The sequence below is a fragment of the Prunus avium genome, chromosome 5 (genome assembly GCF_965620075.1).
Source record: "Prunus avium chromosome 5, drPruAviu1.hap1.1, whole genome shotgun sequence".
NCBI lineage: Eukaryota > Viridiplantae > Streptophyta > Magnoliopsida > Rosales > Rosaceae > Prunus > Prunus avium.
Genome location: NC_142288.1, coordinates 19,578,744 through 19,594,558, shown reverse-complemented (window position 1 = coordinate 19,594,558; position 15,815 = coordinate 19,578,744). Strand labels below are relative to the sequence as shown.

Genomic DNA, 15,815 nt, shown 5'->3' with positions numbered 1-15,815 from the left:
CTAGAAGGTAGTTTATTTTTCTATTTTCGGTTTGAATTTAATTTGATGCGTTAAGTTAACAGATTGACACGAAACAACTCGTTAAACAAATGTGAAAATTCAAACACAAACACAAATTGCAGAATTAATAATTTTTTCAAAACGTCCCTACTTTACCTGTTAAAACAACAAAAAATGATAAACTATTTTCTTTGTATAACTTTTTATTATTGCTGCCAACCCTAGTAAAATGCTAATTATGTTGCAATTGCGAATTATGAATACAAGAAAACTCTCTTTTTGTTGTCGACCAGAGAGCATTGCATTAAGTATGGGCTTGAGAGCTTCATGTTGAAATCTACTTCCATGTCAGCTGGCCTGGTAAGCCCATCTACAGGGCCCATAGCTTTCTGACCCAACACCCATTTCTTCTTCTTCTTCTTCTTCTTCTTCTTCTTCTTCATCAAACTACACCTCTTCGACATGCAGAGAGCTACAAAATGGGGACGAGGACAAATTTCTACAAGAACCCTTCCATTGCTTACAAGAAGGACCTCAGTCTCTCCTCCGTTCTTCAGAACCTGAAAGGTAGCTACCATTCTCTTGTTTTTTCTTTTTCTCCTCATCGACCCAACAGGCCTCTAATCTGAATAAACTCAATTTCCTCTGTTTTCAGCTTACAACATCGCCACTGGAAATGCTCCTCCGATTGAAGAACGGCCACCAGCTGCTGATGGCAAAACGGCACGTCGTAAACGCCAGCGTGATCCGGAACTGCCACCGCCGCCTCGACGTCAGACTCAGAACCGTGAAATCGAAGAGAACGATGGGCCTATGTCTCACCAGGATTACATAGATAAAAGAAGGCAAGAGCTGATTTTTAGTTTCAATTATCAAATTCAAATTTGTTCCATAGTTTATGAATTGCAGTTGTTGCTTTTTTTTTTTATAAAAATAAATAAATTGCTTATTATATTAGTTTGTGAAATGCATGAGCAGAAAAGAAGTTCGTGCATCGCAGGCTTATGAGGAATTGACTGCTGATGTTTTGGTAATTGAAATTGCTGCTGTTAATTTGTTTGCATTGTAAATTTGTGATTGATTAAGGTCACATTTTGAGGTTTGGTTTCTTGTTTTGGCAGGGAAAGCCGGGAATTTCGTGCTTAAAGTTGGTACAATATGACAGTAAGCTTTCTCTTTTTCTATTTCTCACTCTTCATTCTCTGATATTAGTCAACGATGGTAGCTTGTCACTAGTAGGAGCTTGTCAAGTGCTACAATTTTGATAGTTTTCAGCCAATTGATAAACATGGTAATGTGAAAAATATAGGTGACGAAAGTACTTCGGAATGTGAGTTGAAGCAGGATTCTCCAAGTTCTGGTTAGTTATTCTTGTATAAAGAAATACGTAAAGATACTCAATTTTGCTGATAATTTCCCTTACCAAGTGTGATGATCTGATTGGGTTGGGTGAATCAGCCCAAATAGAGTTATGGATTGATAGTTTTTCCTAATAAATTTGTTTCTTTGTAACTTCAGGTGGCTAATTGCCAAGAAATTCATTAATTTGTCCTCGTTAACACTACTTTCTCTTGGCGTGCTTCTTTCAGGTCACATAAATGAATCTGACCGATTAAAGAGCAGAAGTGAACAGCATTTCCCTCATCCAGGAGAACCTGTTTGTGTCATATGTGGTAAATATGGAGAATACATATGCGACGAGGTAGGTTATGATATTATGTGAACTGCATTTACAAATCTATAAACTTCTACTCATGGAGTCTCTTTTTGCACCCCTGCACTGCATGGTAGTAATCTCTAGACTCTTAACTGGTGTTTGTCTGTTTTAATAGACCAATGACGACATCTGCAGCATGGAGTGCAAAGCTGATCTATTGGAAGCTCTTAAAGTTGTGAAGGTACTTAGCAGACAAGTTTGTTGTAGTGTTTTATTTATTGCTTCGATTTGTCTGAAGTCCTTCGATAAATTATTTTCTCAGGAGCCCTTGAGCAATCAAAGACAAGATGTCTACTCATCTGGACCCAAATTTACCTTACCAATGCCTGATTTTGGTGAGGACACTTGGGATTATGAGCGGCATCGCTGGTCCAAGAAGATTTCCAGTCTTTCTACTTATGAATGGTATTTATTTCCTTAGACATCTTGTTTGTTTGTCGTCTAAGTTTCTCAAGTGTAAAAAATGGCAGTAAAATAGAGTCCATGACCAGAGAGAGGCCACTGTTGTATTTTTCGTTGCAATTTTATTTGTTTGCATAATTTCACTTATTCCAGTATAAAATACATGTTCTGATCATTTTAGCTCTTTATTCACCTGCGATTTTGAACTTGTATGTGTAGTTGGAAATGTAGAAGGCCTGGACACCTTGCTGAAGATTGTTTGGTGATGACAAGTAACCAGGTTCACTATTAATTCTTTTGGTTATATTTATAGTAAACATGCACCTTACCACTTCCATGATTTGCCTTTGTAATGAATGGAGAAAAAGGGGAAAATAGATGGTATAACTCATTAAAGTCTATGTTTCGTCCAGGTGACATTGGGCCAAGGCAAACCCAATTCAATACCTGCTGACCTTCTTGCATTGTACAGAAGGTTTGGAATTTATTTTTAAGTATTTTTCCTAATTTACCTTTTTTTGTTTTTGTGCTTTGGAATTTTGACTTGTCTTATGTAGGTAATGAATTTTTTAAGTTTAGGGATCCTCCTTCCTCTTGTTTATTGCATTTAGCCTGACCTTGTGTTGTTGAGTCTACTGAAAGCTGTTATGCAGGAGAAAATTTCAAGTGCTCATTGCCATAGAAAGTAAAAGTACTGACTAGTAGCTCATGTTATCCATTTGGTATATTTAGTGGATGTTTCTATCCTGTATTGAGCTAAGGAGTCATATTACCTCACCAGCAAGCAGTTATATGATCATATCTCATCAGCAACTTCATTTTCATCTAACATTGAAAAAGAATATTTGTAGGAATATATATTATATAGTCTAAATGGATTGTTAAGATGGTTAGGTAAATGCTTTTTGACATCGGATATCTCCACCAGTTCAAGATTTCCTGAAATGAACAGATTTTCATCTCTCATTGAGCAAAATGAGTAGTGGATTGTTTACTTAAAGTCAGAATGTTACCCAGTTGTATTGAATTTGTTCTGCTGACCACTATTGCATTATAGTTCATTTAATTAAGCTACCTGTGGTTTGTCTTTTAGATTACCTCTTCACTTAAGCCTATACTTGGCTGGAGAACATAATTTATTTATTTGTTCTATTGATCACATAATCAAAGTGGACTCAGGATCCCTTTTGTGGCCTTTTTGTGTTTGCAGATGCCACCAGATAGGCAAAAACATGTCAGCTGCAAAGTGCAATGAATGCTATAGCTCACTAAATTTAGCCACATGCCTTCATTGTAGCATTCCGCTCTGTGACAAGTAAGCATAATAATTCTACTTTGTGGATTGATTAAGTGCACTTATGGCATAACATAAGGTTGTACTGTTGAACATTTATGCATTTCTTGACATCTAGCAAATTTTTTGTTTCCCTTATGCAATTTTTATCTCACTTTTCTGTTTACTGGACTGATTAATCTTGCAATGTGTATGGTGTGTCAGTAATCAATATTAGTAGATAAACCTTTTCTCAAGGGAAATTGCATTGATGAGCACACATATTATTTGAATTTTGTTTTTCTTTTGAAACTTTTAAGGCAGAATTTGTAACTTATTTTCATGATTATGTCCATCGGGTTATTTTGCTTGCTTTGCTTTGCATTTCAAAGCAGTTTTGAAGTTGAAATGCTCTTCCTCAGAAAATACTTCAACCACTTATTATATTTTTATGCTCTGACTTGATTCATTAGATTCTGTTGTTCCTACACTGCCATTCATGGGTTTCTTTTCTGTTATCTTTGTTTGTTTCTTTTAGTGAACACTTGAACATAATGATGAGGCTTAAATCCTGAAGTTAGAAGTTCAGTTATCATGCTTGGAAAAAAGAGCATCTCATCAACATAGTCAAAAAGGGAGTCAAAAGGGCTTGGAAATTGTTGATCCTTGGCTTGCAGATTAATCTAGATATTTTTCTCTGAACATCTTAGTTCATGTTTAAATTCCATGCTCTGGCACCAGAGCATTGGTAGACTGATAATCCTAATTTCCAGTGCAGGTCATTTGAATGAGCATATACAGGCAAATCCATCTCATCGACAATATTATTCTCATAAGCTCTCTCGTCTGGTGGGTACTAACTTTGGTTCACTGTTACCTAAGAGTTTTTTAGAGAAGGAAAAGATGCTGTACCAGCAATGACCTGTGGTATAGTTGACAGGGTCCAATTTGTATAGCATCTTGATGTATTATTTTACACTAGTACTGACATAGAACATGAATAAACATAAACTTCTTTGACTCAGCTGAGGGGACAAAAGTTAATATATGCTGGTTATTTTAGGATCTAGAAATTCTAGTAGAGCTCTTCCTTCTGCTTCTTTAAATTTCTTCCCCTTATAACCTTTGACGATGACATCTGGTCTCTCTCATGTATTGAATTTTGCTTCCATGTAAATAAAATAAAGCTGCTATGTGACTCAAGATTGCAATCATGATTTAAAATCATAATATATTGGGACCTATGACTCCAATCATTAAGTGGCTCTTTTGTATTGTGCTTAATAATTTATAATTGATTGGTGTAGGTGAAATGCTGTAAATCAACATGCAACGTGACTGACATCAAGGATCTTTTGACATGCCAGTACTGTTTCGATAAAGCTTTTGATAAGTTCTATGACATGTATACTGCAACTTGGTATGGAATTAGTATGCTAGGAATTAATGTTTATTTCTTCACTTATTTTTCAGATTATAGATTTTGCTACCTGTAGTTTGGTCTTCACTCGGAAGGATTGGGGACTGCTGTTCCTTTTAATTTGTTTGAACTTAGGTTTAGTTTAGTCCGTTAATTCAAAGTGGTATGTCTGTGGGGGTCATACCTCATATTGAATTTCTGTAAACAAAACAAAATAAAAAGATGAGTCTTGAGTGAGAAGATGGAATAGATATACACACATAAAATGATCAACAAAACGATCCAAAACGATCCTAAGAGATTGTGATGTGTATATTTCTTTTCATTGTCCTATACATAAAGTGATCCATTAGTGTACAATAAATTTAATATGCACGTATGTTGCAGGAAAGGCTCAGGGCTTTCAATCATATTGGGTTCTATTTGCTGTGAAGATCACTTTGCTTGGTAAGCATATCTGTACTGTTACCTTCTGGCCTTTACCGTACGCCTTCGACATCGGGTTATTGATCTTTTTGGTGACTTGTTAATGCTACAGGCATAGGATGAACTGTATGAATGCTAATGTGGAAGAAAGTGCATATATCATCAGTAAGATTTCCCAGAAAGACAAGCGTGTTCAGCTCAGTGACTTGATTTTCTAAAGGGGTCACGAGAAAGACCAGACTTTGGTTGATCATAGACTCATAGTGGTGCCTCTTTGTATACTCCTAGTAATTCCTATAAAAATTAAATTGGAGCTGCATAGCAGGAAGGGCTGCTGTATAGAGAAAGTTAACATCGTAATGGGTTTTCGGTAAATTACAACGGCACAGTCAGTACATCTACGAGACAGCAAACATGACCGAAAGGACGACAAAACCAACTGAGTCAGAACAGAAGCATGTACATTGTACATTGTTTATTCTTGAACTTATTCTTTTCTTTTTGGTAATGTAATTTGATGAGAACGTACAAATGTAAAGGTTATACATATCAACAATAGTATAGTCGTTAATTTATTTTGTACAATTATAAGGTTGGGGGCGAGATAGTCAATGTTAATTTTAAAAAATTAAAGAATTTATGGGGCGGTTTATGGAATTCTAAAATACTCATCTCTTTGTTTTTTGTTTTTATTTTATAAAGTTTTTCTATTTAAACCCCACACTTTTCTTTGTTCATCCTAATATTTCAATCATTAAGCTCTTAAGTTAACTTAATACTTAACCCTAGTACATCTATACACATTCATATTAAGTTTTAGAAAAACACAAACTCCTCTACACCTTATTGCCAAATTATTCTTCTCTTTCAACCTAAGAAACCTACTACACTCTTATTTTCTCTTCACAAACCCCAAATACGGTATGCAAATTGTGGCTTGTGGGTCGTCAATTGAGGTATGTAATGTGAGATTATTTATTGGTTTGGGACGACTCCTAGAATTATTGAGGATGCTATGATCAAAGATTTGTTGTAATTTTGTTTGTTATCAATAAAAAAAAAAAAAAAATTGAAGAACATTGCATATGACATCATTGACTAATATTATATTGTTTGATCATAAGTAATGTGATGTTGAGGTGAACATAGAGTGGTGAGGGGCAAGATAACGGGCTGTGAGGTTGATGAGTTTTTTTTTTCCTGATTGGTGTGTATTTAGGGGTAATTTGGGAAGATAGAGGGGTTTTCTTAGAAATTGTGAAAATTTGAATTAGAAGTTGGGGTAAACTTAGAATATGAGGTGAACAAAGAGAAGTGCGAAGTTTAAATAGAAAAACTCTTTTTATATCTTTGTATAGTTATTTTCAAATTATAGTCATTCAAATGTATCTTATAAGAATATTTAAGATCTTAATAGTTAAATAGCATGTAATTATTCATTAATAACTCAACTGGAAATATTAGAATTTCTTATTAGAAATATTAGAATTCTCATAGTAAAAACGAACTTGTATAATTTTAGCCCAATTTTTTTTATTTAAAAAAATCTTAAATTATGACAAAACAAAGAAAATTTACAAAACAATGGCAACAAAAGAGGAAAAGGGAAAAAAGGAAAAAAAATATAGATATTTATAAAAATACCCAATCCAAGACATGTATTTATAAAAATACCCAAACACTATTTAAACATAGAAACATACCCAAAATGGATTTTGGGTATGTGTGTAATGATGGGTTTTGGGTATGTTTATAAATGGGTTTTGAGTGTGTGTAATGATGAATTTTGGGTATGTTTATAAAGTGTTTTGGGTGTTGGGTATTTTTATAATTTCAACCCCCATTTTGGGTATTTTAGTGAAACTCCCAAAAAAATAAAGATAAGGGGTAAATTTTAATTTGATGATAAGGGTACAATAGGAAATTTCGTAAAACCTTTATTGTTGTTGGGTCCAAAGAGCAAAAAATTAGGTTCCAATAAAGTTTCCCAAAAATAAAAGGTAAACCCAACGAATGTGATTATACGACAGACGTTCCCTTCTTTGGCGCTTGAGAAGCTTGGCGCTTTCGCTTTGGTCCCTTCTTTGAAGTTGAAGCTGTAAGTTCTTTTCTCGTCTTCGTTTTTGGTTCTGATTTGCTTGTTTCTTACGATTTATGTTTGCTTCTCATATTCATATTGAATCGATACGAGAAACTCATTTTTCATTCTAGTAAGCTATTTGCAGCTCTTCTGAATTTCACAAATTTTTTTTGGTTGCCAAAACCCTAACATATATCTGTGCAAAAATTCAATTTAATTTGGATTTTCGAATTCCGCATGCGAATTCATGCATTTACCTTGAAATTGTATTTCTTCCGCGTAGCATATTTTTGATTTGAAAGACCCCAATTTTATGCAGCCAATTTATAGCATCGGAAACCCTAGATTTCATTCCGTTGTATCTCTTTCTGAGTCTGAAACCCTAGTTTTGTTCGTTCCTGGCGAAATCCCAATTGATCGTTTTTACGTATTATATGCAGGTGAAATTGTAATTTGAAATTTGAAGTAGTCATGGGTGGTCATGGTGGACTGAATATACTGCCTCAGAAGCGGTGGAATGTGTACAACTTTGATAACAGAGAGAAGGTGCGGCAGGACGAAGAAGCTGCCGCCAAAGAAGAGCAGCTCAAGCGTGAACAGTCGCGAAAGCGGGATGCTGAGTTCCGTCTTGAGCAGCTCCGGACTGCCCGAGGCTTGGCTCCGGTGAGCCAAGGGGAGAAGCCTACTGCAGTGGAATCAAAGCCGGGTCATATTAATCTGTTTGAAGGGATTAAGATTTTTGACCCTATTAAAGGATTAGAGAATGAGGGAGGTGATGGTAAAGATGGGTTTAAGAAGAATAAGAAGATGAAGAAAGAGGAGAAGCCCAGGGTTGTGACTGCAGAAGATGAGAAGTATAGGTTGGGTTATGGAGTTGCTGGTAAAGGAGTTAAGCTGCCGTGGTACCTTGAAAGGCTGAGTGCAGATGCAAATGATGACAGTGGTGAGGGTGATGAATTGTCGAGAGGGGCTAAGGGGGAGATGAAGAACAAGAGTGGGAAGAAGACGTTGGAAGAATTGAGGGAAGAACGATTGGAAAGGGAGAAGCGAGAGAAAGAAAGGGAACGCGCATTGATTCTGAACAAGACCCGAAAAGATGGAGCTGCTTTGAAGGATAGAAGGTTTTCTAGGAGGTGAGTTTACGGAAGTGTTCTTATTTAACCAGAACTTTGAAATCTCTGATTCAAGTTGTATTTGTAGTCTGTATAGTTTTGGTGTTTAACGTTTTGGATTCGTGATGTATCCAAGGATGTTATGGTTGTTTCTATGGTGTTACAATGATATTACATATAGTGGATTGATACCCTGCAAGTCGCTAATCTGTTGTCTATTTCACTTCGTATATAAGTGCTAGTTGGGGTAATTGCAGCCTGTATAATCTCATTTTTCTAGGTTAAGATGAGTAAGATGAAAAAAGAGAATAGACCCATGGCCCCAAGAATGTGGTTAAGAAAAACCAACACACACTTGTATATACAAAGCCCGTACAAGTAAGATAAAAAATGATTTGAAGGTGATCTCTTTTTCTGCTAAGAATTGGACTGATTAGACTTATTTAGTGAAATTGAGCATGAATCATGACATCTATTTTATTCATGTTGAACTGGGTCTAAACAAAACTACATCACCAAAAGAAAATTTACACACTCCAAAACGAAAACAATACAGATCGGTCTGTCTGAGACACTCTCACTCGACCTTAACCTCAAAGACGTCCTTCCTTTCGTCCTCTTTCACCTTAGGAATCGCCAGCTTCAGAACCCCGTTCTTCATCTCAGCCCTAATCGAATCGAGCTTGTAAAGATTGGGAGGCAGATCCAATCTGCTAGAGAACCTCCTGCCTCCACCTTCTCCATCTTCCGAGTCTTTATCTTCTCCTTTCACAACCAGCGTGTTCTGCTCCACAGAGATCTTCACATCCTCTTTGTCTAAGCCTGGCATGTCCATCCGCAGAAACAGAGCTTCCTCATTTTCCTTCACGTCCCAGCCTCTTCTTGACCCTGCAAGAAATGGGTTCTCCATGAACTGGTCCATCATGTTCAGAACCTGGCTCAGACTCCTTGTTGGTGAAAATGGATCAAACACATCTGCAATTCACAAAAACACAAAAACCCAATTGAGATATTTGGCTAAGACGAAAAACCCAATTGGGACTTTGAAACATCTGACCAGGGAAAAAAAAAAGAAATACCCAATTGAGATAACCCTCAATATTATGCAATAAAACCAACTAGTTTAGAAATGGTCTGAAAAGTTAACAGGATCTTTCCTAGTGGAAGAGACCTTGACTTGCAAACCAGCACTTGCAGTTTAGACTACCGTTTGTATTCAAAAAAAGATATGATGTGAAAATGAAACGAACCCAGATGACCAGTACCTGAGAAGAAGGTGGGGCCAAGGTCACGGCGGCGAGAGGGAGACCTGTCGGTGGTGCGGCGATCAACAGGGACCCTAAGATCATCTTGATCGTAGCTTGTGACCTGGGCGTTGGAGTTGAAGGAGCGTGAGACAAGGGGAGAAACTGAAGCAGAGCGAATGGGGCCGGAGAGCTTGGAGAAGAGGGTTGGGGATGAGGCCCTTCTGAGAAGGATCGAAACTGAAGAAGCCATTTGTGCTTGCTAGAAAAGAGACTGAAGTGGCTTTTTTCTGCTGTGTTGGATTTTTGGTTTGATCAGTTTGTGAATGGAGATTGGATTTTGTACGTGTTGGGTTTTGAGGAGGTTTTGAAGGCACAGGGTTTTATATAGAGCAGACATATATGGGACGTTGACAGGGGAGGCGTGGAGAAGGGGAAAGGAGAGAGAGGCTTGGAGAAAGTTCCAGAGCATACAGGGATACTAGTGAAGGTTCTAGAAACAAACAGTTTGATCGGATATTTTAATTTTAATTTTTTCAGATTTACAAGTTATGAATGCAAAACCCGAAATAAAAAAATGTCTTGAATTTGGATGTTTTGCATTCGACAATGCTCTGGATTTCTTCAATTCCGCTGGATTTATTAAGGTCAGTCTTTAATAGCGTAGACGAATTTAAAATATGAAATTATGTTTGTAAAAATAAATAAATAATTCATTACAATTATGATTTTAACAAATGTATATATTATTAATTTATATAAAATGATATTATGAATTGGGCCAAGACAAGTAGTTAGTGTCGAATTAACTTATTAAGTGGTTAGCGCTTTAACGCTCCTATTCAAATTATTTTTTAAAATTTTGTAAAAGGCCCCAATAATATGAAATCTTGGCTCCGCCACTGCCGCTTGTAATAAAAATAAAATAAAATAAAATTCAAAAAATAGTATAAGCATATATTACAAATTGAAACTGTTTACTAAAATAGAAAATTTGGACTAGTCCTTAATTAAAACAATACTTAAATATTTTTAGTTTAGAATAGGTACCGAGGAAAATTCATATTATTTATGTGGGTCTAAGGTGTTTAAGGGTATTACTATTATTTTAGCATGACCTAATATACAAAAGCCCTTATACTAATTTGGAGTGAAAAATTCAAAATTAGCCACTTTTTATTTTCTAATTGGTTCTTATAAAATTTTAACACTATAAAAATCAATTAGAAAATGACAAGTGGCTAATTTTGGGTTTTTCTCTCCATATAGGCTCTATATGAGTTTTTGTATAATATGTCATGCTAAAATGATTTTTAAAATAAATATAATTTATTTTTATCTTTTATGAAATGAGAATTCGAATTTAAGATCCGTTTCAATATTGAAAAAGATATATGAGTAGACCGAATGCTAGTTAGTAAATGGGGAAGGTGCATTCGATCTCTTTCTCGCAAATTTATAATTATATCCTCTTTATTTTACGTTTTCATATCGGAGCACTTTGTTACGCAGTCACATGTTTTCACATGGGAGTACAAATCTACAAACTCCGGCAATTTTCCGGTTCAAAACCGCCAAAACCAGCATGACTGGCATTGTCTGCCGCAAGCTCAACAATAGAAAATGTTATTTCTTGTTAATCATTGTCTTTGTTCATTAGACAATTTAAAGCCACGTCAGACCACGGTAAATTCAGACCAGACACAATTCTTCCAAATTTTGTACTTCAGAAATGTATCATTCTCAGTGTCAAGCCTACAAGGGCATTGGTTTAGATTTGAGCTTGATCCATATATGTCTCATGCAGAATTAGGAATTTGTATCCAATTAGGTTAGAATTCTTGGTTTCATTTGATCTCATGAGGCTACCTCTTTTAGTTTGATGACAAAGTCCGCAAAATTATTCATTCCCTTTTTTTGTCCCACGAGCAATATCCTAAACAACTCTACTGTACGGGGAGGCGTTCGAACTTAGGTGCAATAAGGGCATACTATCTTGGTCAACTGGTTTAACCCACATTTGTTATTTGTTATTCCTTTCCTATTTAAACCCACTGTTTTACTGTAGAGATTAAGTCAAAGACCTTTAGTTTAGATGCAAACCCCGAAACATACCCAAAAAATGAAAAATAAACCAAAAATTCATTAGGATAATTACCGACAAACTTGAAACAAAGAAAAATAATATAGAAGAAATGAAGACATGTTTTACATCACACTGAGATGTATAAAATTATTAACAACCATCAGAGGTACAGTTAACCAAAATCTCTCAAAGTTGAAACACGAAAGAAACAAAGTGAAAATCATCCTCTTAAGTTACATAAAGAATGTAAGTTTACCACGCACTAATCTAGAATTCCAGCACCTAAGATCCACAGCCCCACCTAAACAAGTTTGGAAACTTTCGCAAAGCTAACTAAAAATGAGCCACCCTCAGTTTTTCCTTCCACCATCATTCTTCAATGACTCGGAAGGAAACAGCTCGACACAAGATCTGTAACCGAGTGCTTACGACTTCTTCATGAGATAGCCCAAAAGTAAGCCAATCAAGCCAACAATAATGACGAAAAGGATCGAAACACCACCACGACTTTTGCTCCCTTGACGCTTCAAGAGTTCCTACACAAATACACAATAAGAAAAGCACAAAAAAATTTGGGAAGCAAGAGACTTAACAATGCAATATAGTGAAATCCATGGAAGAAAATAGTATAAAGCCTTTTTATTGTCGATAAAAGAGAGTGATTAAGGTAGCAGAAGAAAAGACAAAAAGTCCAAGAAATAGTTACTGTCTTGACATTTACTCAGAAATCAACCTCAAACGTCTCCAAGAAAGTAACAACACTAAGTACCGCACTCTTATCCATAAGCTTCATATGAAAAAAATCCATACTTCAAATGGAATGCAATTCGCAAAACTATATTACTATCACAGGATGGGAAAATCACTACAACATCCCTCAACAAGGGCCTACCTTCAGAAGAGAAACTTCAAAAGAGTGAATAAGGAAAACTCAACACAGTAAAGAAGTTTTTTATTCTTCATTTTTGCACTATCCCTTACACATGTACAAAGTGCAAACATACACGTAATGATAACTGAAAACGTGTAAGGTAATCATGTTTAAGCACACAAAGCATACTCTTGCCTAAGGATAGGAACCCCTATCCCCTATCCCCTCTCCCAAATAAAAAAATAAAAAAATAAAAAATGGGTAAAGAACAGGACAAATTCTACAGAAGCTGCATATTAAGCTCTCACCAGCTCCTGGCGAAGCCTGTTACTTTGTTGATTTGCTTTATTCTTTTCCTCTGTCAGTTTCAATATAAGTGATCTTGCCTGCAATTATAAAAACAGAAGTATAAGAACTACCATCGCAAGCACCACTAGTTATATGGTAGACAACCTACTACTTAAGGCATAAGTAATATTACAGCAGCACATGTGAATGCAGGTCACATTACAAACCTGTGTAGATTATGCATTGCCATATTGGTAGAAACGAAACTATCAGGATGAAGAAGACAAAAGGCAAAAGAAAGTCTCTTAACAAAAAAAGATTAAATCCACTATCTGTTTGCAAAAAATAAAAAAAGGTATGATTTCTAGTCCAATTAAAAGCACCAAGGAACAATCACAATAAATCAAAAGATGGAGTCCAAAATTTCCATTATTTCCTAACAAGCCCCAAACTCAGGTTAGGATAAACTCTAGCCGGTGACAGAATGAGGAAAGAAAAACCAAGATATTTAAAGTCATTTCTCTAACGACTAATTCCAATCAATAAATCTTCTTCCGTCTTACGAGTCGTGAACAACAGCTTTCTTCACATTCTAAAAGGACTGATCTTAAGATATAATTGTAGTACAATAAAGCCCATATGGAAAAAGGTTCACCATTGTATGTATGCTCGTAAGAGCATGCATGTATGTGCAACAAATATCATCACAAAACCTCAACCCAACTATCAAATAGATACATAAGATGTAAATCCCCATATGAAGCTTATTGTCACGCTAACTAGTCCAACAACTAATTTCAATTTTTTCTAGTAAATATTTACATGGTTCTTGGTTGTAAGGATACTCATAGCACAATGGAAAAGAGATTCATGTAACAGACATCTGACCTAAGAACATACAGAAGTTATAACAGATTTCTGAAACACAAACAAGAAAAACTCAGAAACTGGATAGGGTATAAGACACAAGTGCACACACATAAACAGATCTGTTGTCTGAGTAGGCATTTACCTCTGCAGATCTCTCCTGAGGTTCAAGCTGCTCACTAAATGCTTTTGCAGCCTGTAATCACCAATAAACGGCATGTCAATCAATATCTTTCTGCTGACTGAGGATAAGAAATCATCATATAGTCTACCTCAAGTACTCACATTGGAAAACTCAGCACCATTCACATTTCCATTCTCCATAACAGAACCCCTTGGTGAAGACCCTTCTTCTGACCCTTCTGGAACCGGAGAAGGGGGTTGAGGTGGAGAAACATATACCACTCTCAATTTGCACTCCTCAACCACATTTCCCGCCTCCTTATTGAACTACACAACATCAATTCCACAAATGAATAACATTCGCCATAGACTACACAAAAACACCAGTATTCACACCATTGTATAATATCATTATATAACTACCACTTCTGGAGTAATATCCTTTGGAGTTGCACCATCATTGGTTTTTACACTCTGGAGGAGAAACTTATCCTTGCATTGCATGTCTGGAGGAGCCTCTTTTTGCGCTTGCATTGTAACTAAATCAACAAAAAAATAAATGAATTAATCATTGAAAATTTCAAATCCCATATTCTATATAAACTATACATACAGTCGAACAAAATAATTAATATGCACCTATAACATCACATGTGGATCGAGGCGAGACAACTCCCGTGTTCGGACGAACACAATACTTCTTGGGATTCGTAGTTTTGACCTGAACATAATCAAATCAATATCAAACATCCAAAGCAAATCTACAAACTAAACAAATATAAGTTTCATTTCTACCGGCAATCTGATATTTGGAAGAAAAACAAACCAAACATAACAATTGCCGTATTCTAATTTTTTTCTTTTAATGCTGTCTGATTTATAACATTCGTAAATCACTCCATTACAAACTAGCATGCAGTAAATATTAAAAAGATAACAACAATTCAAGTTAATCGAGTGGAAGCAGTAACTTTTCAGGTTCCAAACCAAGAAAATCAAATGATAGAATATCCACATTCTCAATTCTCTTTTTGTTTTATTTTTCTTCTTCTTTCCTTACATTTTCCAAACAACCAAATGCAGAATATAAGCAAAAAAAACGAAAAATATGATGTAATTATTACAATTTGCAGAAGAATTTGAAAGCACAAACACAAATATATAAAAACCAAAACAAAAACAAAAGAGGAGCACCTTGAAAGCGACATAGTTATCGGTCTTATTCGAGAGCAGAAGCGAACAAGAGATCTGCTTTTTCAATTCGACTGAAGAGAGAAAAAAACAAACAAAAAAACACAAAATGAAAACAGAAACAAATACCGCAAACATGAAAAAACAAAGTCTACAAAACGCAAACAGATCGAAACGCAGAGAGCTTTACGAAAATTTTACTAACAGGGGAACTTGAGCTCCAGAGGCTCGATGCTGAGAAGCTCGCCCGTGCTCATTGGATTGATTGCTTGATCGATTTGGTTTGGGTTTGCTGTAGAAAAATGGTGGAATTTAAATAAAAAACAGAGATAGGCGGAGAGATCGAGAGAGAGAGAGAGAGAGAGAGAGAGGTGTTGTTGGGAAATTGGAAGAAAATGAATTTGATTGTGAATTTATGAGAGGGGAAGTGATTTTTTTTTTTTTTTTTTTTTTCTGTTTCTGAAAGAAATAATTTTTAATTTCTCTGACTTTGATGATTTATGAGAGAGTAAATGAGTAGTTACTAATTATGAATTTTATGAATGTATGTACGTTTATAACAGCTCGTACCCTCTCTCTCTTCCTCGATCCCTTATTTTGGCATATCGTAGGAGGATATCTACTCTATCCCTTTCTTTTTATTTTCATTTTTCCTAATTTACTTTTTAGTTTCTTTTTAAGTCGAACTTAATACTTTATTTTTTTATTCAAACGA

General features: G+C 35.6%; 4 protein-coding genes across 4 annotated transcripts; 2 read left to right on the top strand and 2 right to left on the bottom strand.

Moving 5' to 3' along the window:
• Positions 1-412: 412 nt before the first annotated feature.
• LOC110771883 (uncharacterized) lies at positions 413-5,823 on the top strand. Its single transcript, XM_021976246.2, has 15 exons — positions 413-567; positions 656-845; positions 979-1,030; positions 1,122-1,164; positions 1,310-1,360; positions 1,590-1,702; positions 1,833-1,898; positions 1,980-2,122; positions 2,339-2,399; positions 2,533-2,594; positions 3,330-3,434; positions 4,166-4,241; positions 4,700-4,812; positions 5,200-5,259; positions 5,351-5,823. Exons 1-15 carry the CDS (start codon positions 480-482, stop codon positions 5,454-5,456), a joined length of 1,329 nt encoding a protein of 442 aa, XP_021831938.2. The 5' UTR covers positions 413-479; the 3' UTR covers positions 5,457-5,823.
• A 1,374-nt stretch (positions 5,824-7,197) lies between these two features.
• Positions 7,198-8,637, top strand: LOC110771885 (leukocyte receptor cluster-like protein). Its single transcript, XM_021976248.2, has 2 exons — positions 7,198-7,336; positions 7,759-8,637. Exon 2 carries the CDS (start codon positions 7,790-7,792, stop codon positions 8,453-8,455), a length of 666 nt encoding a protein of 221 aa, XP_021831940.1. The 5' UTR covers positions 7,198-7,336; positions 7,759-7,789; the 3' UTR covers positions 8,456-8,637.
• Positions 8,638-8,869: 232 nt separating this feature from the next.
• On the bottom strand, positions 8,870-10,062 carry LOC110771886 (heat shock 22 kDa protein, mitochondrial). The gene is made up of 2 exons (XM_021976249.2): positions 9,696-10,062; positions 8,870-9,405 (listed from the first exon to the last, which is right to left on the bottom strand). The coding sequence occupies exons 1-2, from the start codon at positions 9,925-9,927 to the stop codon at positions 9,008-9,010; spliced, it is 630 nt and encodes a 209-aa protein (XP_021831941.2). The 5' UTR covers positions 9,928-10,062; the 3' UTR covers positions 8,870-9,007.
• Positions 10,063-11,840: 1,778 nt separating this feature from the next.
• LOC110771884 (vesicle-associated protein 1-2) lies at positions 11,841-15,604 on the bottom strand. Its single transcript, XM_021976247.2, has 8 exons — positions 15,306-15,604; positions 15,104-15,174; positions 14,549-14,630; positions 14,333-14,448; positions 14,072-14,236; positions 13,932-13,982; positions 12,940-13,017; positions 11,841-12,296 (listed from the first exon to the last, which is right to left on the bottom strand). The coding sequence occupies exons 1-8, from the start codon at positions 15,355-15,357 to the stop codon at positions 12,186-12,188; spliced, it is 726 nt and encodes a 241-aa protein (XP_021831939.1). The 5' UTR covers positions 15,358-15,604; the 3' UTR covers positions 11,841-12,185.
• Between the last annotated feature and the right edge of the window lie 211 nt (positions 15,605-15,815).